The 14,182-nt window shown below is 59.0% G+C and overlaps 1 protein-coding gene across 2 annotated transcripts in view; it reads right to left on the bottom strand.

Moving 5' to 3' along the window:
* Nucleotides 1–14,182, bottom strand: part of DSCAML1 (DS cell adhesion molecule like 1) — a 293,581-nt gene that overhangs the window by 88,758 nt on the left and 190,641 nt on the right. The window contains exons 6-9 of one of the 2 annotated variants that reach the window (XM_074977017.1): nucleotides 10,410–10,688; nucleotides 7,800–8,075; nucleotides 6,459–6,755; nucleotides 971–1,243 (exon numbers count right to left, since the gene is read on the bottom strand). In XM_074977017.1, the coding sequence (XP_074833118.1) occupies nucleotides 971–1,243; nucleotides 6,459–6,755; nucleotides 7,800–8,075; nucleotides 10,410–10,688 (1,125 nt within the window). Of the gene's footprint in view, nucleotides 1–970; nucleotides 1,244–6,458; nucleotides 6,756–7,799; nucleotides 8,076–10,409; nucleotides 10,689–14,182 lie in introns of those variants that run through there. The other variant, XM_074977018.1, reaches the window with a different exon arrangement.

Raw genomic sequence — 14,182 nt, 5'->3', positions numbered from 1 at the left:
GATAGCTCCCTGAATGGGGCTGAATAATTGAAGGGCTGGAGCAGCTTTTCGGACGTTCTGTATGCTCAGAAGACTGAGTGCATTATTTTTTAAACGCTCACACACACAGCAAAACCCCTACGAAGGTGATCCGAGCAAAGGTTAGATGCTTCCATACTTTGTGTTTACGCTGTAAGTCTTGCTCTGTTGCTTGTCATGGGAAATGGATACTCCGCGGAGAAGGGCAGCAGAGGGAGCGGCAGGTCCAGGTTGTTATTCAGCAGTAACCAACCTAGCAGCTACCCCAGGAAACTGACCTGGGACCTGCATAACTTTTGCAAAGCAAAGCCACCGTCTGTCCAAAGAGCCCATGAAGCGTCCCATGGAGCAAGACGCTTCCCTGCTTGGCTTATCCACCTTTGTCCCACAGCAGCAATGGGATCAAAATTCTCCAAGTGCGACCTCTCCTCTGCCTGGGCCCCCATGCATGCAACCCCGGTGAATAACCTGTCAGGGTGCAACTGAGCACTGGGACTTATCTGTGGGTCAGACACAGACTAGTCAGTGCAGCCAGTCGGTCCAGAAGAGCATGGGAGGGGAGATACGCAGTATCAACCGAGAGTGCCTGGGACCGGCAAAGGGTTCTCAAACAAACCCCTCCCAGGCAGGAGAGGTGGCTGGCAGCATGGGGAGTTTCCAACAGCGTTCCCGACTGTTACCCTCTCCCCTCCCCACAGCTGGGCTCCCCCAGACCAAATGAGGCAGAGGGGACTGTGCCCTTCAGCTACTACTCACTCTCAGCCTCCCACCCTGGTAAAACTCCAGGGAGGTGGGATAGCTGTGACTCTGAGGTGCGTGCATGCCCGCGCTGGCTAAGACAGGCCCCTGCACTGAGAACACGGGAGACTCAATAGAACGAGGAGGACCCCATGGTAGGAGAGCGACTCCCCTGGCAAGACCAGGGACGGCTGCAGAGCTCCCATCCTCCTACCTTTCACGGTAACATGGACGCTCTGACTGATGGAGAGTTGCGGCTGGATCAGGACGCTGCAGAGATACTCCCCTTCGTCCATGCCCTTCTGCACATCCATCAGCTTAAGGGTCCCATTCTCAAAGACTACCTGGCGGTGGTTATCCGGCAGCAGTAAGGAGTCCTTGTACCACTTGATGGAATAGTACGGGTACCCGATCACCCTGCAGTTGATGAAGGTGTCCCTACCCGCCACTGCTGTTATATTCTTCATGGCTCGGATACTGGGAGGACCTACATTGGGGGAAGGAGGAAAGAGGCAGGCTAGGTTAATTCCAAAGAGCAATCTGTTTGCACGCAGATCTGTTGCTATTTCGTGGGCAAATGAGACAAGATGGACACTTGAGTTCGCTCCTGTTTTGCGGGGAGGCAAGCGCACAAACATGGGGCAGCCATGCCGACCTCAGGGCCAGCTTTTGGCCAGCTTTGGCACCGGTCGTGTGCACTGGGGGTGGGGCGCTGCAAAGCCCCAACACAACGTAGGAGCATGTGCCCGGCTGAAAGTCACGGGGCCACGCTCTCTGAAACCACATAGGCGTTTTAAAAGCCACAGCCAAACTGTGCGGGTGTCACTTCTGCACTCAGCTGTGAAAATTCTGTCCACGTCTCCAAAACCAGCCCACTAAGGCGAAGAGGGTGTATGCTTCTACACTGCTTCCCTCGGCTCCCGTCAGCTTGTTAGTCTCTCAGCTGTCCTGTGGCTGCTTTAAGAAGACAGCTACCCCCTGTTGCTGAAGGATTGTGCCCGGACCAGGCCCCACACCACCAATCTCAATTTCAACTGCTAATCACTTTGTCTCAGTTTCAAACATCAGTGTGTCCGAGCCTCCACCTAGCAGTTCCTATCTGGCTTTCGGACCAGGTTAGGGATCAGGAGAACAGCACACGGGGTATTTCAACACTGTTTCATGAATCAACAGTCGGATTTGCCTGTTTTTCAGCTGTTGCCAAAATGAAACAGCAAACTACAGCTACGGCCACACGAAGTGCTCTGTGGACAGGTGACCATCTGGACGATACCATTCGAAGGGTCGCCGTTCGAAAGAGCGCCCGCACACCAAGAGTGGATCGAGCCTGCGCACCCCCCTCCGAAAGGGAACGTCCACACGCCCACGGATGCTCTTTCGGAAGAGCAGAGCAGGAAACGCTGCAGACAGGGTCGTGTGGCAGACAAGCCCTTCCAGGGCCGCGGCCAGCCGCTCCCTTAAAAGGCCCCTCCCAAACACCCCTGCCCTACATACACTGCAGCCTGCAGAGCTGCCGCACACCCCACAGATCCCAGGCAGGGATCCGACGGCCACCCACGCTCCATGGATCCCCCTCAGCAACTTTTGGCAGTAGAGCTGGCCTTCCTGGCCACTGTGGTCAGCCACCTGGCCAATGTAGCCATGGCCACCCTGCACCACCTCCTGGGGGTGAGCCCGTGGAGCTCCCCCACCCGGAACCATGCTAGTGCCATCCCTGAGTGCCCCGGCACCTCTGGAACCACCCCAAGAGCTCTGACTGGTGGGATAGGCTGGTGATGGGGCACTGGGATAACACCAGGTGGCTCCAGAACTTCCGCATGAGCAAGCAGACCTTTCAGGACCTCTGCCACTGGCTCACCCTGGTCCTGAGACACCAGGACACCCACATGCAACCCGCCCTCCCCCTCAAAAAGAGGGTTGCCAGTGCCATCTGGAAGCTGGCCACCCCGGACAGCTACCAGTCTGCGGGGTGTCAGTTCAGGGTGGGCAAGGCCACCATCGGGGATGTCACCATGGAGGTAAGTCATGCTCAGGTCATGCACCTGCCACAGGGGGAGGGTGTTCCTTGGCAAGGGGGACCTCGGTGGCTGTGGACATGGAGGAAGGGGCCAGGAGGAGGCACAGGGGGAGAGGGCCGGGCACACTCCATCACACCCTCACGAGAGTGCACACCCTCACTCCCATGCAGGTCGTCCGTGCGATCAACGAGATGCTGCTCCACATCTGCGTGGGGGACGTCGACATGGCCATCGCAGGATTCGCCACGCTCGGCTTCCCGTATTGCTACAGCGCCCTGAACGGGAAGCATCTCTCCACCTGTGCCCCGGAACACAGGACCAGCAGCTACGTGAACTGAAAGGGATACCACTCAGTAGTACTCCAGGTGCTGGTGGACTCAAAGGGCCACTTCGTGGATGTTTACATGGGTGGGTGGGCTAGACACATGACGCCCGTGTGTTCAGGAACTCGGGCCTCTGCCAGCACAGGGAGGCTAGGACGTACGTCCCCCAGTGGGAGCACCAGGTTGAGGATGCCACAATGCCCCTCTGCATGGTGGTGGATGCTGCCTACCCCCTGCAGCCCTTGCTGATGCAGCCGTACATTGGCCGCTCCAACCCCACCACGGAGATTTTTAATAACAGGCTCAACCAGGTCCACAATGCTGCCGAGTGGGTCTTCATGTGCCTGAAGGGCCAGCGGCTGTGCCCTCTCCTATGCCTGGAGGTTGGACTGCACAACATGCCACATGTAGTGGGTGCCTGCTGCGTCCTCCACAATATAGTGGAGGGCCAGGGTGAGGCCTGTGTGCAGGAGTGGGCAGCCAAGTCCAGCACCAGGTACAAGCCGCTGGCCGCTGTTTCTAGGTGCCAGGCACACTGGGACGGGATCTGCATCAGGGAGTCCCTCCAGGAGACCTTTTTCCATGGGCCCCAAACCCACCCCACCTCACCAACCCCCTCCCCCCAGAAAGAGCATGGGACATGGGGATGGTGTGCAAATAAACGGTTTACTCCAAACTATGAACTCAGTTATTTGTACAAATGCTGGAAATAACTATTTACAGAGGGGAACAGGGCAAACTATGCACAAGGGTGGTTGTGGAAAGGGGGACCTCAACCTGGGCGGAAGGCGGGGGGATCAGTCCAGGGCAGGGGGCTGCAAGCCCTGTTGGCCCTGGGAACCCCACCCATGCCTGGTTCGGGGTCCCTGGCAGAGAAGGGATGGGACAGGCCATGGGGGAGTGTTGGCAGGAGGGGTGGCACCCACTCACTCTCTCCGAAAGTGACTGAGATGGGATTTCACAACCGGGGTGGGGGGATTTTTCTGGGATCTCTGAAAATAAGATGAGATTTGGAGGGAGCAAGGCAGAAGTGCGGGAAGGTGCTTCAGTGAAACTCCTGTTCTGGTAAAGCCACCACTTCTGAACACCCCCAAGTGATTGGGAAATAATATAAAACAGATTTAAAAATGCTCTGTCAGCCCTCACTCTGGGGCGCTGATGGGTCGAACACAGAGCACCCATCCAAAGGGAACCGCAGCGAAGAAGAGAGCCTTTCAAGAGCGAGCACCCACAAAGTTCTCCCCGAGCACTGAAGAGAAGGAGAAGGGCTACAAACACCATAACAGCTCTTGGCATGGAGTGGAAACACACCCAGACAAACCGAGAGCTACTTCCTCCTCCTGACTCACCCTGGAGTCCAAGTCAGCACCGGCAATGCCCGACCCTGCTAATTCACACAGGAAAATGGACCGTGCGTTGCACTGGCCATGGAATGCTGGCTTCTTGCCTAGCAGAGGGTGGCGGACACAGAGCAAGCGCATGTGTCATGGGAAATTAAAGGTGGGAGTACGTCTGCCAGAGAACTTGGGAAAGCTTTAACAATGTGCTCCTGAGAGCAGTCCTTGGGCCCTGGAGGAGAGATGTGAACATAACCCGATGGATGACGCCTGCATTCTAACCTAGGGACCTGCTGTTAAAAAGCAAAAGAGACTTCCAGTTTTGCTAGTGACTCCCCTTGCTGAGTGACCAGCTTCCCCCAGGTTTAGTGATAAATGGCTGCAAAAGTCCAGCTTCACTGAACTTCCAGACAAAAACCTGAGGCACAGACGAACGCAGCCATTCAAGGGTGCTTCCCATAGAGCAAGTAATGTTGCTGGTGGCTTAGTCTAGTTCACACCTATACAATCAGAAGCATTAACTGTTCATGGTCAGTGGCTAATACTGTACCTTGTGTCTTAGAACTGTGCCCACCAGAATTCCCTGTAATGCAAAGAACAGAATTCTCCAGCCATAACATGAGGAACGATTAAGAGCACAGTGGATTTTAGCAGACAAAAACCAGCTCAGACAAACCAGAGAAAATTCAGCTAATTTTTCGCGGTTTAACAAACTGGCTGGCCACTGGGCTTAGTGCACAAACACCTCTGGGCGCAGTTTGTGCCGGGAAGGAAGGTCAGTCAGAGTTTCCAGGTACTCAGGTCAGAAATGAGGCAGGGCCCTAAAGCACTGTGCAGCCAAAAGAAGCGGGGAAAAGTTAGCCAAAGCCCTTGGAGAACACACTCCCACCAGCCCTCACAACTGCTCAGTGCCTGGGCCTGGGGTCAGCTGGAGCTGCACTCTCCAGGGGAACAGGCATTTACCAGCTGCACTTTGCTCAGTAGAATGCGAGTAGAGTGTTGGGTGTGCTGGCTCTCACCTCCAGGGAGCTGGGCTCCGAATCTTCCCTGGCCTGCAGCCAGGATTAAACTGGCAGCTCCGAGCTAAATGCAGCGGTGGGCACCAGTGGCTCAGGACTGGTACAGCTGGGGGTGCTGTAGCAGACACAGCAGGCAAGGAGCAAGATGCATTAGGATTAGGCGGGAGAAGAGGAATCCCTCCCCACCATCCAGATCAAAGTAGCACGAAGTGAGCAGGCCAGGACAGAGTCGCGCTGGACGGTACTGGAATGGGGGGCTGAGGCAAGGCATTTGAAGCTTGTACCGTTTCCCAGCCTTCGCTTCTCCCACAGGGTTTGCGGAGAAAGAACTGGAGGGAGATGTGGAGCTTTAATGAGGGAACTGCAGTGAACACCTCTGGCACATGCCCACAGCCACTGCTGGGGGATCTGGATGCCGGTCTGCCCCTGGCAGCCCTGGAGCAGGGAACCCCATGGCAGCGGCCTACACGAGGCTGAGCTCTGCTTTCTAACCTAGCTGCTGCCTAACATGGTGGCAAAATATTCAGAAGAGGGCTGACCACCTCAGGATGGCTAGCTGGGGCCAGACGGGGACTCACCTAGCTGGTCTCCTGTCTCTGACTGCAGCCAGAACCAGGTGCCTCAGAGTAGGGTGCAATAGATGTCATTCCTGACCATTACAGAACCACCCATTGCTTACGGACTTTGAGGGAGCAGCTCGGGGCTCACCAGCCTCCAGCCCAGATGTAGATGTCCCCGGCAGCCACACAAACCCCTGAGCCGCCTTTTGGCCTCAAAATTCCCTTGCAGCAACAAGCTCCACAGTCTGCCCCCGGCCTGCCCCTCTTGCTGAGCCGCAGGGAAGGTTTGCTCGCACGAGCGCCTGCCGATGACCTGAAGCAACCTGGGAAGCGCAGCGGGGAACAGAGCGGGGCGACGCAAACGAAGAGCTTGTCAGAAACCCAAACCATAACGGAACCGAGCCCAGTCCGAGCCCTATGCTGAGATTTAAAAGTAGACAGGCACCTCTTACGTTTATTCGCGCTTGGTATTCGGCGCTGCCCACCGAGTTCCGCGCGGCACACCGGTACACCCCGCCGTCCCTGATCTGTGGGCTGGTCACGTTCATGTGGCTCACAGTGGTGCCGTCCGACATGGTGTACTGATTGGTGCGATGCCCGCTGTCCCGCTGGATGGGCTCGTCGTCCAAGGCCCAGGTGATGGTGGGTGGGGGAGCGCCTTTGGCGGCACACATCAGGGAGAACTGCTCGCCCGGGTTGACTACTTTCTCGCTGAAGGAGGAGACGATCCGGGGGGTCCCATCTAGGAGAGACGCCCAGAGAAGGGCACGTCAGGGCTTCAGGCTGGGCTGGGAGCTCCCAAGCAGCCGTGCCCAGGCGCAAGCTTGTCTGAAGGGTTTAAAACTCTGCTGAGGTGGTTGGCTCCCTGGGGCAGGGACACCCTGTTCTGTCTGCCCAGCGCGCACAGGTAACAGACCCAGGATGAATGTGCCTGGCACGCCATACTCCCGGCTGGGACCCTGCCATGCCCAGCCTGCATCCCCCAGGCAGGCAGGGACCCAGGGCTCAGCCTGCTCATGCAGGAGCCCCGGGGGGAAGGACACTGCTCGGGAACATGCCTTTGGGGAAGGCAGGCCCATGGCCCGAGCACCACGATGTGCCCATCTCCAGCGAGTTATTGTAACCCCTTTCTTGGTGCTTTCTTTGCTGTCCCACAGAGGACAGGGCCCTGCTGTGGCTCTCTCTGCAGTTATTACAGCAGCTGACACGCCCACATTCTGGCCACGTCTTACCGAAAGCACCCTAGGAGTGTGAGTACAGGAACCGCCCCTTCCTGACCGAACCTTGTCTGGCAAACTCCTCCCGCAGACGGGACTTCCTCTGCCCTGCCCTTCCTGAAATGCCGGCCAGTGTCAGGGGCTATTACGTAACTGCCAGTGCTCCCCCACCCCAGAGATGGCTGCATTTCAGTGCTGGGTGGAGTGTCCCCTAGATGGCACGGGCGTTGCACAGCATGCTTGTGAAGCAATGCGGGAGCATCCCAGCACTTGTGCAAAGCTCTGGGCCTGCAGGGATTGCAGCAGGCGCACAAGCGGGCACACCTGGCCAGGAAAGGATGCAGCAGGGTGGGTGGACACAGCTCTGGAACACACTAGCTTAGCACATGGGCCAGGCAGCAGGGGAGGAGGGTCTAATTAGGGGGAGACATTCTCTTCCTTTCGCTATGCTGTAACCCTCCCTGAACGTGCATGCAGAGCTGTCAGGCTGCCAAAAGGAGGGAGGAGCGGCAAAGGAGCTGGAGAGATGCTTCCCCCTGCTCCCCCCCATGCCTGAGACACCACCTCACCCTCCAGCACGACGATGGAGAAGCCCTGTGCCGTCTGGGCTTTGCGGGTGGCAAAGCACTGGTAGGCCCCGGAGTGGCTCTTCTGCGCGGCAGTGATGAGGAGGGTCTCGTTGCTAAGCCCCCGGAGGGAGATGTAGTCATCCAGCACCACCAGGTCGGTGTTGCGGTACCAGCGGATGGCGTACTCCGGCGAGCCGCTCAGGGCGCAGGAGAGGATGACCGTGCTGCCGATGCCCGTCTTCAGCTTCTTTGGCGTGAGGCTCACGTGCAGAGGGTCTGTGCAAGGCCGGGCGGGAGGCAAGAGGGAAATGCTCAGGGCGCACGGCTGGGGGAACAGGCTAGCGAGGGCCCCGGGGAACCTGACTGGCACCAGCCAAGTTGCACTAGGGTGGGATCTGGTCCCCTATGCTCAGTGGCAGCGAGGTCTCTCTCCCCCTCCCTGTGCTGCTGCAGGAGGATGCCAGCAGGCTGCTGTTGGGACCCCTGCAACCGACCCACTGCAGCAGGCAAGGCCCTGGTTTCACCAGGGACAAGCTGTGTCTTCAACATGCACGAGTGAGCACTCACGCCAGCCCTAGTGTAGACAAGGCAATTTCTAGCCCAGCGGGTTGGCTACCAGGGAGCTTGGTGTCTGCCGCCCCCTGAAAAGGCTGGAATGCTGCAAGCCCGGGCACCTGCTCCCCAGCCTTCCCGTCAGCCACCCGGTTCAGAGGGAGGGCAGGGCAGGGCCACCCCAGACCCTGAAGTCGATCAGAGATGGGCCAGTCCAGCCATGGCAACGGCAGAGCTGGAACAGACTTACCTGGCCGCCCTCCCGAGCATGAGGCAGACAGGGCTCGACTGCCCACCCCACATGGCTTGGCTTTGCCCATCCCCACTAAGTGCACAAAATCGAACCCCGGAATGTGGAGCCTACAGGGTGATTAGGGGAGGGGCAGGCGCCCTGCTGGGGCAGCCGCACATAAAACGACCCCCACTGGGTCTAGGTAGCACCCCGCGCTGCCAGAAGGAGCCATCACAGCGCAGGGGGCCGGGTGAGGCTGGCACCGGCCAGGCTGGCCGACAGAGCACGCGGCGAGTCCCTTGATTAACAGTCTCTCTCCCCTGGAAGCGGTAGCCTGACGACACACGAAATGTCAGTGCCCAATAAGCCAGGTGTGTCCCTCACCTTCCTCTGAGTCTGCAGCAAAGGTCCCTCCTCCTAATGTCAGCCCCCGCATGTAGTGTGAGCTGCGCACCTGCCTGCCAGGAGCACTGCAGGATTGGGGGGTGCAGCACCTGCCGTGCATTGTATTCGTTTTGGCCGCACAGGCGTTGCCCCAGCAGGCGTGTAAAGGCCGGCTATGTTGGGGAGCAGACAACCGGGCAGGCCGCCTGGCAGGCCTGCTCTGAACAGAGCCTTCCCTGGGGCTGCGCTCTGCGCATGCTCCTGCATTGGTCTGATCCAACCTCACGCCCGCCTGGTCATGTCGGGATTTTAGCCCCTCTGCAAACCTGCAGAACACCCTCAGCATCACACTGCGAGACCCGAGTTTCACCTGCCTTCCATCCCCAGTGCGGAGCTGCACAGCTGGGGACAAAGGAGACCCCCAGGACGACAGCATGCAACAAGCACATGCCCGGACCAGACAGAACTCACTGCTTGGCTGGTGCGCATTAGACGTTGGTTCAACGGAACGTGCAGAACTAACGCTAATAATCACACTCATGGTCTCTCAGCACAGCGCTCTGGGTTCCCACCAGCCCCTGTCTGTTCCCTCAGTTAAACAGTAAATCTGGGGCTGAGATATTTTGCTGTGGGATAAATTAACAAAGTTCTTTCAAGTGCTCTGAGCGCTGCGTGACAGCACCCTGTCCTCTGGCACACAGCCTGGTGAAAACCCAGCGCCTGCCACGCACTGGCTTTGTGCAATGGCCCGGGATGAGAGCTCTGGATTGGGACCCATTAGAACCCTTCAGACCCACCTGCCTCAGGTGCATCCTCCAGACCCCAGGCCAGGACTTTGGAGCAACCCCAGAGGGAGCTGCCCCGCAACAGTCCAGTGCTGGCTTAACTAAGGGCCAAGGGACCGTCGGGAGTTGAGAGGATGCCCCCACCATGGCATGATCAGTGAAATCCAGTTACGCTCCTCACTAGGGCTTCTGCTTCAGGAGAAGCCAGTAAAACAGCCCACACATATCCAACATCACCCAAGGCACATAAAACCCACCCAGGCTAAAGCATCTGGACAACCAGAGCCGCCATGCAAGGGAGAGGAGATTACAAAACCCAGCAGCAGCTCCGGGTTCTCCTGGCTGGCTGTTCAGGCCCTGGTAGCCCTTTCCTGAGCAGAGACAGGCCTGAAGCGCGTACCTCAGACCCAGACTGGAATCCTACCTGACCCACGCTTGCAAGGGCAGGGGGTGGGATAACCGTCTTGGTGCTGGCCTAGCTCCAACATTAACAAAACTAGATGAACAGAAAGCAGGATGACCAGCTTTGAAGAGGGGAATGATGTACCCAGTGCCCCCGATCTCTGCTCTCCCCAGGTACCCGCTGTCCCCTGCCCCCCACACGTACCAGGGTGAGGCCCCTAACTTGGCATTCCCAGCCCTTTGGCTGCCTCTCACCTATGACTGTGAGGGACCCAGTGACCTCTGCTGACCCAAAGGTGTTTGTGACCTCACAGATGTACGTCCCGCTGTCCTCCACACGCAGGTCGCTGATTGTCAGGCCCGTGATGCGCTTGGTCCATCTACTGTCTGCAGGCAACGGCCGCCCATCCTTGATCCACCGGATGGCTGGGTTCGGGTACCCGGAAGCGATGCAGGGCAGCTCCACTAGCTGGCCTGCCTTTACCTCCCTGGACTGAAAGCCGTCGAGGATGGTGGGGATGGATTCTGCTGGGTCTAGGAGGAGAGAGAAAACAACCTGCTCTCAAGCAGATGAGGAGCAAGAGCTCCTGCATCTCCCCCACGTGAGCTCACTGAAAGCACATGGGGAGAAGGCAGACTACAGTGGTTGGTTACGAACAGTGGGAACCCAGGAGCCCTGCTGGAGCCCCTGCCAGGACAGGGATAGCAGAGGAGGCCTGTGCTTAGTGAGCCGGGGGCAGCCACAGCACACAACAAGCGTACAAACTGCCCACATGCCGGCGCTCCTCTGCTGAAGAGCAGCGGCTATTTTAGATGGCAGGACCGCACACAGCACAGCCAGGGACGGCAAAACCGGCTGCAGGCCTGGGGCCAGGCAACACGTGCTGCTGCTTTGGGGCTGCCCAGTGCAACCCAGCTAGCCTAGGATCTCAGCTGGGGCCCTTGCAGCAGCATGCATGCACCCTGGGGGTAGGGACAGATGGAGGCCAAGCACATGCTCAGTGAGCCGGACGACTGGCCTCCAGTGGGCAATATCGGGGTTGCCTCCACTGGGGAGGCGAGGAGACAGACAACCTTTGAGCAGGTGTGATCAATACAGCACAGCAGAGACCAGGCAAGGTGACATAACTGGTGCAACACACAAGTCCTCTGGCGCATCTCAGAGTTCAGGAGGATGCAGCCCAAGAGCCAGGCAGGAGAGCAGAAAGTTCATTGCTGAGGCTCAGGAATGAAGCTAGGCTCCAGGGAAAAGGTGCCGAGTTCATTGCTCCTGCGCTGCAGCGGAACGCTACTACCTGGGAATGCTGGCAGCAGCCAGCCTGGGGCCAAGTCCGACTGAGTGCCCAGCTCCCTTCGTCCCCACCTCTGTAACTAGAGCAAGGGGCTGTACCTAGCCGTCAACTCCATGGAACACGGCAGGCTCTCCCTCCAGCTATCCTCGCTCCATCTCTGTCCCAGGCGCACACTGCCACACAGCTCTGCCCTTCAGCCGCTGCTTTGCTCAGTGCCCAGGGCTACAAGACGGCAGTGCTCGGACACTCACAGAGATGCCCAAGTCCTCAGCGGAGCAGTGCATTGGGGGGACACGTTGTACCCGGCAAACCCTGCTGTGGGGTAGCTACGCGATACCCCTCTTCTACTCATGGGGCGTGGAGAGACGAATGACGTGCCCACGGTCCCACAGCAAGTCAATGCCAGAAGCGAGGAACCCCTGCTTCCCCCTCTGTGTCGCTCTAGCCCCCCGGGCACAGCCTTGGAGCAGGAGCCAGCTCCGACGCAAAGGAGGCCAGGGCACATATGGTGGAGGAATCGGCCTTCAGAGCTGATGGGTGCCGGGGTGAATTGAACGCACGCTGAGTGAAGTCCCTGCAGATGAGAGCAACTTGGGCAGGCAGTGCTGCCTGGAGCACCCTGCGGCACCCGGCAGTCCGGACTGCGCTGTCTGCTGCAGTATCGCTTGCCTCTTCGTCACATCGCATCGGGCTGCTCGCGTCCCGGCCTGTCGCATCGCATCGCATCGCAGGCCGGTGACACGCTGCCTCGGCCCCCCAGCTGGCAGCTGTACTTCGGCTCCTGGCTGGGGGTGGGGGAGACAGGTGGGCCATCACTCAGCAGATGGAAGGCAGCTCCCGGCTGCACTGAGAGCTGACGCCTGGGCAGCCGGACCAAGCCCAAGCCCCCGCGCCTCTTCCGGCTTGTCCGGATGTCGCCCAAGGACGGCAGGGGAGGCACCGGGCCTTGCTCAGGGACCTGACACCCAACCTCATCAACCTCCACCCAATCACCTCCAGCACCGCCTCGTCGGCAGCACCCTGGGGGGAGTCGGGGCAGCAGGGAAGGGTAGGACAGGGTACTGAAGTGCGGCTGAGAGACCAGGGTCAGCTAAGGCCAAGGACACCAATCCTGACCTGTCACCTCTCTCCAAAGCCCCTTGCAAGCCCTGGACCCCCCGACACCCATCCCCCCGACTCACACTCCTAGGCCCCCCCCGACACCCAGCCCCCCAACTCACACCCCTGCAATTCCAGCCCTGGGCCCCCCGACACCCAGCCCCCCGACTCACACCCCTGCAATTCAAGCCCTGGGCCCCCCCACCCGACACCCAGCCCCCCGACTCACACCCCTGCAGTTCCAGCCCTGGGCCCCCCCACACCCAGCCCCCCCCAACTCACACTGGGCCCCCCACACCCAGCCCCCGACTCACTCCCCTGCAATTCCAGCCCTGGGCCCCCAACACCCAGCCCCTCTGGAAAAGTGCAGAGGAAGGAGTGGGCTGGAACCACTCATGTGCTTGTGACCTTGGCAGCATTTGAACAGAGGCCCGGGGAGGTGAACGGCTGGTGCAATAACTTGCTGAACTACCAAGAGCCTCTCTACGAGCTCTGTAAGGGCCAGCTCATAATTAATGCATTGAGGGAGTTAAGCCATTATACAGCTAAGAAAATGGACATCAGTGTAAATCACGGATCGGCTACCTCTCAAGGGCAAGAGCCATTCAGATCCCAGGGGTCACCACGTCAGGCTCCTGTCTGCAGAGTCACATGGGGAGCGTTCTCCCAGGACCTGAGCCACGCTCCTCTGTGGGGCAGCTTGTGCTGGCTGCGCAGTGCGTGTGCCGTGCCGGAGGGTGGGAGGAACACACCTGATAGATAGCCCACCACCCCCGGGGAACAGAAGCCAGGGAAAACGCAGTGCCACCGAATTGCTGCGCTCAGGGAAGCAGGGTCCTTCTGGGCAAGAGGCAAAGCTATGGGGGGTGGACAGGAGGATGAGATTTCCTTGGTTCCACCATTCCCACCCCACGCTGGCTTTCACTCGCCCCTCCTTCTCTCCGTGCTGGCCACGCCCCCACCCACCCAGAGAAAACAAAGCAAAACCACCAATGCCCACCAGGGCTCCCACCGATTTTTCCAATCCGGGGCAGAATAAATTTTGTTATGTGCGCCAAGGCCCGTGCAGATGTACACCATCAGGAGAAGCACACCCTGCTGGCTGTGGCTGGTCTGCTAATCAGCTGAGCAGCAGCCGAATCTCTCCTGGGCGGCTGCCAGAGAGCTCAGCATATAGGGAACGTTGCTGCCCACCAGGTAATATCAAAGCTGTCGTCCTCTGACTGGAGGAGCAGAGAGAGAACGGAGTGGCTAAGACTCCCCCAAGGGCCCAGTGGCTCTGGAGGCTTCACACAGCACAGCCAGCCTGTGAGACTCCTCCCCAGCGGACGCCGTGAAGGCCAAAAGCACAACTTGATTGAAAAAAGAAAGAGTGGAGTTCACAGAGGGTGGGCCCGTCGATGGTTACTGGCCAAGGCGGTCGAGGAGGGCAACCCCTGCGCTGGAGGTCCCTAGAGCCGGAGTGCCAGAAGCTGGGAATGGGCGGCGGGATGGATGAACTGCCTGTTCAGTCCCTCTGGGGCCCCCGGCATTGGCCATCCTCTGACGACTGAGACGGACAACTGAGCTGAGCTTGAGTGGCTGCTCTCGAGTCACCAGAAGCGGGGGTGCCCGCTCATCTGAGAATCTAGACCCTTC

Source organism: Carettochelys insculpta, chromosome 25, assembly GCF_033958435.1.
Source record: "Carettochelys insculpta isolate YL-2023 chromosome 25, ASM3395843v1, whole genome shotgun sequence".
In the NCBI taxonomy this organism is placed as follows: domain Eukaryota; kingdom Metazoa; phylum Chordata; order Testudines; family Carettochelyidae; genus Carettochelys; species Carettochelys insculpta.
Note: the sequence above shows the minus strand (reverse complement) of the source record. Positions and strands in the feature narration are given on the sequence as shown.